The sequence below is a fragment of the Harpia harpyja genome, chromosome 22 (genome assembly GCF_026419915.1).
Source record: "Harpia harpyja isolate bHarHar1 chromosome 22, bHarHar1 primary haplotype, whole genome shotgun sequence".
In the NCBI taxonomy this organism is placed as follows: domain Eukaryota; kingdom Metazoa; phylum Chordata; class Aves; order Accipitriformes; family Accipitridae; genus Harpia; species Harpia harpyja.
In genome coordinates, this window is record NC_068961.1 from 13,833,024 (window position 1) to 13,845,838 (window position 12,815).

General features: G+C 44.3%; 1 protein-coding gene across 3 annotated transcripts in view; it reads left to right on the forward strand.

The window, feature by feature from the left end:
- Nucleotides 1–6,670: 6,670 nt before the first annotated feature.
- Nucleotides 6,671–12,815, forward strand: part of TMEM131 (transmembrane protein 131) — a 100,358-nt gene continuing 94,213 nt past the window's right edge. For 2 of the 3 annotated variants that reach the window (XM_052773629.1, XM_052773630.1), the window contains exon 1: nt 6,671–6,860. In XM_052773629.1, coding sequence (XP_052629589.1) covers nt 6,686–6,860 — 175 coding nt within the window. In that variant the 5' untranslated portion in view covers nt 6,671–6,685. Of the gene's footprint in view, nt 6,861–12,302; nt 12,352–12,815 lie in introns of those variants that run through there. The other variant, XM_052773631.1, reaches the window with a different exon arrangement.

Genomic DNA, 12,815 nt, shown 5'->3' on the forward strand with positions numbered 1-12,815 from the left:
GCTTTCAAACTTTAAGGCATTTAATCAAATTCTACCATCAGAATTTCATCCTGCCTCATCCTGCAAGTTGATCTCCATGCACAGATGTCTCTGACTTCGGTCTCCTTCTTTGAGGATCAGGAGCCCAGGCAGCAACTGGAATCCACAGCGCCCGATGTGTGCCCTCTTTGCATGCTTCATCTATTGCTCTGTTCAGCTTGTGAATTGAAATCAACAGCACCTCGCATAAATGCCCTCCTATGCCATAGGGATATCTGGGTTCCATGTGCATTGGCAGGTAATCTGGGACTGAATAAACTCTGGCCAAGAATTTCAGATGGAGGTGTCTGTGGCTGGGCTTCTGGATCTGCATGAAGACAACTGGATAAATGATCAAGTGTGCTGATCATTTTCAAATTGCCATGAAAATCACTCACACTTCACTAGTCTGAGTATTAGCTAACATCTTTTCACCCAGGCATGGATACCCTTTGGCAGTGGCACATCATTGCAATGTTGTTGGATGTACTTATCAGAAAAGATATACATAGCTGAGTATATCAGCATTTTGGTAGAATCCCATTTAACTGAAAGAACAGATTTAACAAGAAGTTTCAACACTCAGAAAAGCTTTAGGAACTTAAGAATGTAGTCTGTGTATCTTTGGGCTGAACAGGGTATTTGGCTGGTCAGCACTCTGTTCAGACCCATTCATTTTGTATTTCTTCCTCTCTCCTCTGTCTTTCTAATGCATCAGTGGATTGTTTCTGCAGTCAAGGGTGGTTTTGCACTAGATGCCTCCTCTTCCAGCAGAAAAATGAACATACAGAATTTACAACACAATTAGCAGCTACCTAGAATGATTCTGTGGGTACCACACTACGATACCACATCGGCAGTCTTGGTTTTCTACCAGACTATTGAGAGGAGTCCTGGGTTACAAAGTTCCAGCGTTGCTGAATCAGTGTGGAGTACAGGGGGAATAAATATCACACATCTTGCTGTCACACAAAAGTACCTGTCAGCTACACCAGAAATTGTGCCAGGTTGCCAATGCCAAACACTGAGGAGGCAGTACTACTGTGCTGGCAGCAAAAGGGGGCTGTATTGCTGCACCCTTGGGGAATGAATCTGGGAAGTCTGCAGCATACTAGCAAGGCATCTAACAAACACACGGTCGATCAGGAGCAGTCCCCTTCACTGACAGTATTCTTATTCACAGAGCTAACCTGGTGTTGACGTCTTCAGCTATGTTGGACTTTGCAGTGGGATTGAGCCCTTTGTGCTATATCTCCCAAGTTCTTTATGTCCCAGTGCATAGCACCGCATGGGATAGGGCATGAGGACACTGATAATGCATTAGGTCAAGTAATAGTGGTCTGTCGCACAGCATGGAGAGCTTGTGTCACTATACTACAGCCACACAACTCTCATTTCTAGCTAGCTTCCTCTGGGTGCCTTCACCTTTTATATGTCAAACCTATATACCAGATGCAACTAATTAGGTCATCCCAGATCAGACCAGACCACTCTGGTGCCAGGATCACAGTAGGAGAGAGGGGCTATGACATGGCAATTGCATGGCACTGATGTAGCAGTAGGTAAACATGAAGTGATGGTCAAATGAATGAGGCTAATACTTACTGCATGCAACTTTCCAGGTACGTACCCACAGCAACAATTCACATCGTAGTTTACAATAGTGATACTACAGCTAGCACTATTGCCAGCAAAATACTCCATCATTTCTTTTATTAGAGGAAACCAGTAAACCAAAATCACACAGAGTGTCATGGTTTTTATCATGGCAAAGCTGAAAGCAGGCTCTCATTGGACAAGTGTGTATCATAAATGACAAGCCCGATCAGAAGGTGATCATTCCTTTCTCTGAGAAAGCAATTTCTGGATTATTACATTTAGTTCATAAAATGTAAAATTCTTAAAGAAATGAAGAATATTTTTTCTCAATGGGTTAACAAAAATTATATGACATGCCTTGGATTTTAATTTAGGTGTATGATCACACGTGTGATTAAGTGAACAGAAAACAGAAGTAAAACAAGTAATAAAAAAGCAAATTTACCACTGTTTATCTAGAAAATAAAGTAATTAAGCAAAACATAACAAAGGTTCACTGAAAATAAGTCTTGTAGACAATCTTGAATATTAAACCCCCAATATATCATATCTACTCTGTTTTCTTCATGCACAAGTTTCACAATGCCATAAATAAAATGTTGGAAACCAAGCCCTCCAATGACTTGAAGCTGGCATGGACAATGAAGTGTGGGGGAGAGCCCTGAGCCACTTGTCTTTGCTGCAGAGTTGCCTTCAGCACACAGGTCCAGCCGAATACCAGAGCTGCAAAGTATTAGCAAGTAAAAGACACACCACAGATTCACAGGGTGGTAAACCCAGTTTTAGTGTGCTCAAAAATGTAGCCGAGTGATGCAAAGCGCTGAAGTGATGCAAACTCATTTTGGCAGCTCAAGCTTATTGAAACATTTCTGAAAGGACAACTTTTCCCCAGCAGACTCAGTGCTGGTATGTGCATCGTTTCTGTGCAATCCATCATAATGTCGAGGCAAATGAGGCAATTTAAGGAACAGCAGCAAGAATTATCTGGGAGAGTGGTTTTATAGAGAAAGGTTAAAAGAGCTTAATACATCCAGTTTTGTTAAAGCAGAGGTAGATGGAGGCATGTCTCCAGCCAGCAAATGCTTAAGTAATGCAAACCTTAAGGATGGGGAGGAAATACTTGGGCTTATACATATGGGAAAAAGTAGGAGTAAATGAAAAGAGGGTGGGGAAAGGCTGAATATCAGAAAATCTTGTTGGCAGTGAAGAGCAGTGCTTGTGCAAATTTTTCAGAGGAAGTGGTGGGAATTCTTTTAGTTATTTTAAAAAGAATTTGAAAAATACTAATAAACAAGCTAGCAGAAGTAAGTCTGTACTAGCAGAAAAGTTGATTGGATGATCCAACAGCCTCCTCTCTCCCCATTTCTTTCTTTGCTTGGTTTATTTTCAACCAATTCACAATGTACAACATTTGGTAAAAGCAAAAGCGAAGAGAAAGTAACCTGGGGCATATTCACAACAGAAATCTCAATGCCAATTTAAGAGACTGTATTTCCCACTGTGAGTTCCTGTCCTCCCAGCAGAACCTGAGAAAGGGACCCCACAAACATATCTCATTTATTCAAGTGCAACATCACCTGGATTTGATCCATGTCCTGCGGAAGAGGTAACCCCCTGCAGGTGAGACAAGGTGATTCAAACATTTGATTATTGCTTTTGGAGTCTGTCAGGCAGATAACATCTAATGAGTACCAGCAGTTGAAGAGGTTACAGCTTGTAACTGCTCTGCCAGTCTCCCAGAAGTTTCTGCCTCCATAGCAAAGGTGGCAGGACAGAAACTGCACATCTGTATCTCAGCAGTTCTGGTTCCTTGTCCAGAAAAGGAGTATAAACTACCCACGAATGTAAATTCCATGACAGTTGGATGCTGACACTTGGATGTGCTTAGGAGGAATACTTCAAAGTACCATAGCTCAGTAAACTTTGCAGTCTTTAAGTACACACCTTTCCACTGATGGTAGGTAAGACTGAAGGTAGACCGACCCTACCTATTCTGGTGTTAAATTTACTCTGTTTTTGGAATCATGCTAACAAAGCAGACAATGGCTGCAGAATTCAGAGTATGGCTCTCCATTTCAAAGTCTTTCTGATGTCTCCTCCAGTAGAACAAGGCATTTCTTCATCTGATGAGTCAGTCAGCTGTTGAACTTAAGTGCCTAAGTATTCATGCAACTTCCGTTTATCAACACAAGTACATTTCCATAAGAACTATATTCTATGTCTTGTCATAGTTTATTATAAGAAGTGGATTTTTTAATATAGGAATTGCTTTTTTCAAAACTGTTCAATAGGCTCAAGCAATACTGCCATATCCAAATGTTAATATTTATATGTACTGCATGCATAAACCAAGCATCTTGAAGAGCCTCAAACATGTATGAAATAATACAAACCAGATTAATTCAGAAATAAATTAACAGAACGCTTCTTGCTTTATCATTTACAGACATTGAACCATATTGTATTGTTTTTCCTGCACAGAAAACAGTGGGAGTTCTGGACAAAGATGAAAGGGAGAATATGTACTGCGAGCTATTTGTTTTCTACACATCTAATAATATCTTTTTAAAAAGACATTCTGTGTATAGAACAATTAAAAATCGCCCATATTTTGATGCTGTAAGGTTTAACATTCTTACATACCATGATGGTAGGACTCACAGTTGTTCTCTCATTTATATCATTGCCTTTTTTTTTTAATAGCACAGTTGGCATTTCCATTTTTACTCCCAGGCAGATTTTGCCATCTTTACATCTTAGTTTCATTAGAGTTCCCATTCATTTTAGTGGGTAGGATGCTCTACAGCATGAATTAGAGCGAGAAAGTCTGGCTGCTCAGTTGTGCAACACTGGATTTGAAATACAACAAATAGAAAATAGCTGACTTCTTTTTCCAGAAAAGTAATGCGTGTGCAGCAGAAGCCTAGTTAAGAAGGTAAAATCAAGATCATACAGGGTCCACTGTAATAAAGAAGCAGCACTAACTGCTGTTTGTCTTTCTGAGTTCTTTACTTAGATTTGATTATGCTCTTTGATGTACATACCTATCCCCCACAGAAGTCAACATGTGGGCTTCTGCTTACAGCCATGACTGGCCTTTATATTTACTGTGGTTTGTGTGGTTCTGAGAACTGTGAACAGAGACTCATGCTCCTAAGTCACTGATTCATGTATGTCCTTTTTCAATGCAGTGGTCAAAAGATTATGCAACTGTGAAAGATTAGTAATTATACAGAAGCCTCTAACTTGATTCCTCGCACATCTTCTGGAAATGATTACTGTTGCTGGGGAAGGCTTTGACCCAATGTTTCCAACTTTCCATTTCTCCCTTGAAAATAAACCTAGTTGATGCTGTGGCCATAGTTCAAGAAAACAACAGTATCCAGAATTTCAAGGCATCTTTGGGGTGTTCTGACAATAAAGCACAGTGTATGTTATGATTGTGTAAGAGCCATAATAAATGTTACTATTTTTAGGCTGTGTATTAGTCGGCCCTTTAGAGACTCTGGATCTATTACGCTATCCAAATCTCTTATACTGTTGTGACAGTTGAAGTTCAACCATGCATTCAAGCACTTCAAACCCAACGTAACATGTTGATCACATAGCGAAATGGATGATTAAGGAGCAGAGAGCATGGGTGCATACAGCTTTTTACTCTAAAAAGCTAAGCCAGTTCCATCACTGAGCAGAAACCGTTTTTCCCTCTGCTGCTTTATCCAAGATGACTTTGGCAGTATCAGTCCTGATCTTGGACAGCCAATATACCCTGAGCAAGCGACAGCCACAGTTCACATCTCTTACCGGCAGCCTCGCCACACCGCACGCCTGGTCCCACAGCTCCTTTCAGCATTGCCGAAACGCACCCATTTGCTGGGGCAACATCGCATCCACTTGACAGATACCAACCTCCTACTTGCAACAAGATGCCTGCTCCCCCATTGCAAATTTGCTTCGCGCATTTCACCAAGGCCCCATGGCCAACCATGACGCCGAAACGGACGGTGACAGGTCTATGTCATTCCTCGCCAACTGCAGACGCGGGGTATCACGCCCTTGCTGTAGCACAGGGCCTCACACCACCCCTCAGGCGTGCAATATCTCATTTTATTGCTGGCGAGGGTGTGTGCGGACAGGCCCGGCCCGGCAGCGGCGAGGACGTGGGGGGGTGTGGGCCGGATTCCTTCACTGGGAGGCCTACCGACATCCCTGCCCCACGACATCCCGGGCCTCCAGCAGCGCGGCCGCGGGCCGGGAAGCTAAAGCCCGGGAAAAGGACACAAACACCGGAGAGAAACGTCCCCGCCGAGGGGCGACTGCCCCTGGGAAGGGGGACGGGGGGGGGGGACGGGGGGGGGGGGACGGGGCCGCCGCCGCCCCGCCCCGCCAGCGAGGCCGCAGGGCGTCGCGCGCAGGCCGCCCCGCCCACCAGAGGGAAGGACCGCCCACCGGCGCATCAGGCCAACCCCCGCGCGCCGTCACCCTCCCGCCACCATCTTGAATGTGGGCAGGAGAAGCGCCGATGCCCTCCGTAGGGGAACAATAACGGCGACACCCCAACCCTTCAAGAGGCGGGGAGAGTACTAAAGAGGCGGCACGACCCCACCGCGAACAGTCAGCACCTGCAGAAGACCTAAAGCCATATTTAAAAAAAAAAATAAAACAAACCGAACACAACCCCCTTCCCAAACTCTCTGCCCCAGACAGGAGAAAGGGGGCGGCTTGCCCGCACTTAAAATGGCACCTGCTTCCGCCCTCGCCTGGTAACCCCGCCCCCTGGGGCGGGGCGGCCGCAGGTACGCGCCTCCGTGTACGTGTGCGCGCGCTCCCGTGGAATGTCCCCGCGGGCGCGCGCGGCGCTGGCCACCCCCCCCCCCCCCGCCGCCTCCTCTTCCCTCCCTCCCCCGCCCGCCCGTGACACACGCGTCAGGAGACGCAGCGCGCTGCGGGGTGCCCGCCCCTCCCTTCCCCCCCGCCCCGCCCCTCTCCTCCCCTCCCCGAGCTCCTTCGCGCGCGCGCCGCGGCCCGGCCGGAGACACGGCGGACCCGCACCGGCTGCGGCAGCGCGATGACGGCGCGGCGGGAGGCGGCGGGGGCGGCGGCGGCGGCGGCGGCGCCCGGCTGCCCCGGCTGCCCCGGCTGCCCCTTCCCTCACGCCGGCAGCTGGGCGGCTGCCTGGCGGGGCGCGGCGCTGCGCATCGCCCTGGCGGTGCTCCTCCACACGGCCCGGGCCGAGAAGGAAGGTGAGACCCAGATTTCCCTTCCTTTCTTGTCCCTCCCCGGCCCCCCATCCTTCTCCTCCTCCTCTGGCGGCGGTTGCGGGGCCGTTGGCGGCCGCGGCCCGCGCGCTCCCCGGCGGTGGTTGCGGCGAGGGGGGGGGGGGGGGGGGGGCGGCGGCGCGGGCGCGTGCCGGGGGGGGCGGCTGGTGAGGCTCCCGGCCTGGCCGCCCCTTCCCCCTCGGGGGGCCGCGGCGTCCCGCTGCCCGCCATGCGTGTGTGTGTGTGTCCGCGCCCCCCCACCCCGCGCCCCGGCTGCCGGGGGGGCTCTGTGCGTGTGTGTGTGTGAGGTGGCGGCGGGGGGGGGGCGGTCGGTGACGTTGGGGCGAACTTGGTGGGGTTTGTCCTCCCTGACAGCGGCGGGGATGGAGCTGGAGCTGCCCTTTGAAAAGGAGAGAGGGGAAAGAAAAAGGGAAAAAAAAAGAAAAAAAAAAAAGAAAAAAAAGGCTGTCTCGCGTCGAGCTGGTTTCCCTGCGGCAGGCTTCCAGCTGGAGACCGAGCCAAGCCAAACAGACGCGCAAACCTGCCTGAGAAAGGGCGAAAATGCACGCTGGAAGTGACAGCGAGACCCCCTTTGCCTCCCCGAACTTCTGACAGGTGTCTGACGCCTTTGCGAGGTCGATGGCGTTTTCTCTAAACTTTAGCGAAAGTCAGACGGGGACTTTTAAACTTGTAGTGTCTTTGATTTTTGGCACACTGTCTTTTCATTGTGGTTTAACAAGGGAAGAAAAAGCCCTGAGCGAAACACCTAAGCATATTCTGTAGCATTGCTGAGAACGGCTTTCAAGCATTTCCAAGGTGCAGACTCAAGGTCTACTTTAAAGTGTGGCAGTGTTAAAAAGAAGCAGATAATTGTAACATATGACAGAAGTATGTGAAACAGATTTACTTAAGCTGAGATGAGAATTTAGTTTTCAAGCAAGTTGCTGCACTGGAGGAGTATGTATTAGATGAAGATTGAAATGTATCAGGCCAGATGAGGTCCGAGAGGATGAAACAGAATAAGAATAAAAAAGAATAAGAAGGGTATGGAATAGGAGTTTAGTAAGGAGGCTGTAGTCATGTCTCTAGACCAGACTTGAGGGAAGAAATACGTGCATTATTAGGATGCATCAGAATAAATGTAGATACACCCTTCATTTTCTAATGAAGGGCTCCATTTCGGTAATTCCTAGTAACCTGTTTGTACAAATACGATGATGTTGATATTAAGGTTATTAAAAAAACCCAATCAATTTTGTGTCACAGCCACTCTTGTTCACTTCATTTTGTCTTTGGAGAATTTAACATTCGGAAAACAGTGTAAAGAAGATATAGTATCCCTAGATACTATAGATGAGAATTTCTAAGAATCAGTTCAGTCTGTCATGCATTGAGGTACTAGAAAAGCTGAAATGCTTCACAAATGCCTATTTTTAACTCTGATTTTGATTGCATTCCTTTACAGGTAATAGCTTATATGAGTTTATAAGATTTATCAGTGTTGTTGTATACTGGTATGATGGAATTGGATCATGCCCTAAAAGTTGTGACAGCTGAGGCCATGGTCTGGCTCTGTTCATCTGTGAAGGAGATACTGTTTTTTCTCTGTGGGTTTCCTTGTCATTCCTAGATAAACAAAGGCAGGTTTAGATTCACAGAGTTTGAACAGGTATGATTGAAGTCCTTCAAGAAAATGGAATAGTTTGTACTTATACCATTTTCTTCTATAGATATAGTCTATTAAAACTTATCCCAGCAACACTTTTGTCACTTTGAAATTTTTGATTCTCATATAGAACACAGATTTTTTTTTTTTTTTTCCTTCAGTCTTTTCTGATTTCTGACACTCATTTTTTCTTCCCAAGTTTTCTGCTGCTTGAGTGTAGTCTGAGTGGTTCATTTAAGCTCACTAATAAGTCTTGGTTTGGTGTTTTGGGTTTTTGTTGTTGTTGTTTGTTTTTGGGTTTTGGTTTTTTTTTTTTAAATTCATCTTCTATGGACTCCTTAGAAAAATTCCTTGACTATCTGCATTTGTGGATCACATGTTGAATACTGTTGTCTTGGAGTCTTCCTTTTGCTGAGTGCAATGCCTGTTTATAACCTGGATAAAAGATCAGTGGAGTTTTAAAGCAAGACAAAGTCAAAAGTGACTTGTGAGATCCAGTCCCACTGATCTTAAACTACAAGCTAAGTGTCAGTCTGCAAGGGGCAGTAACTGAGCATAGGAGAAGGACCAGCTTGGACAGTGGGCCTGTAGACCAAGGTAGGGGCTCAAATGAAACAGTAGTTCAGAAGAAAGGAGGGGAGGGTCTTTCAGGCTCTGTCCTTCAGTGCCTTAGCTTCTACCAGGGGATGTCAGGTTAAATATAGGAAGACACAGTTTAAAAAAAAGTAATCTGAAAGTGAGGAAATAGCTACGAATATCCTTTCCATCTCCCAAATGTGGACATACGTGTTTCACTATAGCTGCAGGAAGGAAGCTGTGGAGAGGGAGTAGAACTGAGGTTGTGCATTCTTCTTGCTCCTGTACTGTTTCTACGCTGCTGAGTCAAAGGTGACTGTAGTAAGACACAGTGCAGTATATATTCCAGAGAAGCTGCTACAGAAAAAAATGATAGAAGCAGGGGCTCAGATGAATGATAGGGGTGAGGGAAGAATAGATAGAATATCTCAAAGTGAAAAATAAAGGTGGAGGACACTATTTTCTTCTTACCTTGCATGTGCATGAGGAGAGACTGGGGAAAGATGGAGGTGATGCACAGAAGAATATGCTGGCTTCATGCTTCTGTGGAGAAGGAGCAGCAAGCAGTTCTTTATGGAGCTGTCATGAGTAGGAAGAAGATTGATGCTGGATTATTCCAGATTGACGTGACTGCTTCTAGTCCCCAATCTTAGTTAAAGAGTTTGAGGGTGAAGATGTAACATAAACAGCTTTGCCATTTGTCTAAAAGCAAAACTGAAATCCTTTGTGTATACCAGCTGTAAATCAAACTCATGGGAAACAGTGATACCGTTCTGTGCTAGAGAAATAGAACTTGTGGACAGTATCTGGTATCTGAACAAATATGAGAGCAGAGAAAACTGCATGTGGACTAGCCAAAAAAACTTAAAACATCAATTTCAGACTAAATGCTGATATGTAACTTTTTTTTTTTTTTTTGTCTAGCTGGGTCCTCAGTGCCCCTGTATTGCTGAGGAATGAGTCAGACTGAGAAGGTTGTACAATTTTTTGTTTTTTTCACTGAGGAAACCTGTGAACCCATAGCAAAAGAATGACATGGCAGGAAAAAAATTGTGCATTCAGTCTCAAAGAGCCTCTTGCCATTTAGGAGAGGCAAAAATAACAAGAGTTTCTTTTACAAATACATACCGTTTTCGGGCTTTTTGTAGGCTCATCCTTTCCTAGTGTAATTATCATGTTCTGTATTGCCACATGGATTGAGGACAACTTTCGGTTTATATTTGAGCATGTGTGGTTTTTGTTTTGGGTTTTGTTTGGTTTGTGGGTTTTTTTTTATTTTTGAGATGTTGGGTTTTTTTGCGGGGCGGGGGGAATGACATAAAACAGCCTTCTGGGCTTCAGGTTGAAGGAAGCCATAGTAATGCCATAAACCCTATGGTCAGTAAAATATTTTGAAGACAAATGTCTATCATCAGCATGCTTTTTTACCTGAGAACTGTTTTGTGTTTGTTCCTTTATTTATATTAATTTATATTTATTTATGTATTTTTAAAAAATCTTTATTTTATACAGCAGCCATTTTTTTTTAATCCCTTTTTATTTGGCCAGCTGACTGAAAGCCTGCTGAGACTATTTAGATAGTTCTCTTACCTACCCACCTGCTTAAAAGATCAGTGCAATTAGAGCAAGGTTGATATTTAGACTAGGTTCAGTCCCTAACTGTAGCTTTTGAAGTTACATCTTGGTGCTGGATCTGGGAAAAAAATTCTATTTAAACATCTAAGGTCAGTGAAAATGCAAAATGTTCTTGTTTTTTCTAAAGCTTGACACATTCTTTGCTAACATCCTAGAAACTTAAGATAGTTACTAAGTGTAAATGATAGGTAAAATAATCATGGAAGAGTTGAAGGGAGATGTCAGTAGAACAGTGCACTGGGATGCTAGAGTTCCATTTTTGTTATTCTCTCTAATCTCAGGCAAGTAGCTTTTCCTTTTTGCTTTTTACCAGTATCTAAAATGGCAATCCAGGATACTTCATATGAGTATCGAAAGTAGACTAATGCTGGAAGGTGATGTGGGAGAAAGCTTATATGTTTAAAATAACATTATAAAAAAACCTCTTCACATATACTGCTTGTTTGTCATACACTTCTGTCAGTACTAATACATAGCATGCTACCTTTTATTTAATGCTAATGTTTTGACCCTGACTTAAATCAAAATGTTATCCAGAAAGAATGACCTCAATCAAACTGAAAACACTCTAGTAGCACATCAAAGTCATGAACAGTGTGGGGAAAACACAGTGAATAAAAATTGACCGTGCAATCTCACTTTGTTTTTGAAACTTAAGTATGGGAGAGCTGATTAGATTTGCACTATGTCTTTGCTCTTGTGAATGATAAATATTAACCATGTGCTTGGATTGAAAGGTCTCATACTTGTCTGCAGAACCTTTGGCCTAAATTAAATATAAGGAAAAACTGTAATGCGGTGGACAGGAAGTTGAGACCCTGTGTTCTGCGTGACCTTCTGTGTAATCTCGAAATGGTTGCTATTCCCTCCTCTGCATCTCTTTCTCCCTCACCAGTGTCCAGTTATATTGCATGTGTGAGGCAGACTGAGGTACCCTCACCTCCGTCAGGTGATTGCCAGTGTTGCAGTATGGGTTGCTTGGCTACATCTGCGCATGTTAAAATTTCAGCTGTTTGCAGTAAAGCTTGGGCATTTGCTGTGTGTCACTTTAAGCAAGCAAAACTGGGTAGGTTTTGAAATAAAGTGATAAATGTTATGATTCCGTGGTGTGATTTACTAAGTTTATAAATATAAAGAATCTTTCAAACTGTAAACGTGGTAAATCACCTGGGAGTTTGACAGTGAATGGTGGATGTTGTGGTTCATGCATAACCAACAGTAAAAGTTGTGTGACAGAAGCGCAGGCTAGAACCAGTTTGGTTTGTTCCTATGTTTGTAGGTTTGCAGGAATAAAAGTCAGTAAAGATCTGTTTTATTTCTCTTGCTAGTAACTGCTATCCAGTGTGGTGCCTCTGACTTTGTCAGTCTACAGCATGAACTTACCTGGGTGTAACAGGAGCTGCGAGAAGGTGCCTTTTTTCTCTGAAAGACAGCATTTGAAGTAAATCTGCACTCTTCGTGGTAATAAGTGGGGGTACTCAGAACTGGACTGGGCAATACCTTGAGCAGCCTGCTCTGACTGGACCCGCTCTGAGCAGGCGGTTGGGCTGGAGGCCTCTGGGGTCATGTCCAGCCTGCGTTATCCTGTGGTTCCAAAAGGTGAGCGCGCTGGGTGCTTATTACGGAAGCAACTGATTCGATCCATTCACCTGTGGTAGTCACCACATTTGAGTTTAAATGACAGTTATTTTAAAAAATCCTTTCTGTTTTTTTCTAAAAATTTGTCTTAGCATTTCAGCATTTTAAATTATTAATACCAAGACAGAGGATGCAGAATTTTTTCTTGCATAGGGAGCATCTCAGTGCGTTGCTGGAATGGCCTTTATTTTGTGATTGACTTGTTTGGCATTAGTAATCTACCTTGTTAATTTGGAAATAGGAACATAGTTCAACTTAGTTTGCTCACTGTCACCCACCTTTCTAATATGGAGGAATTGTTAACAAACAGTCCAGATACAGAGGCAGTAATTCTTGCCACCAACTTCACTTTTTCCATTTCGTAAAACTTGTAAACTGAAAATGTAGATGCCTGATTTCGGAAACCAAAGGAACCAATGACCATG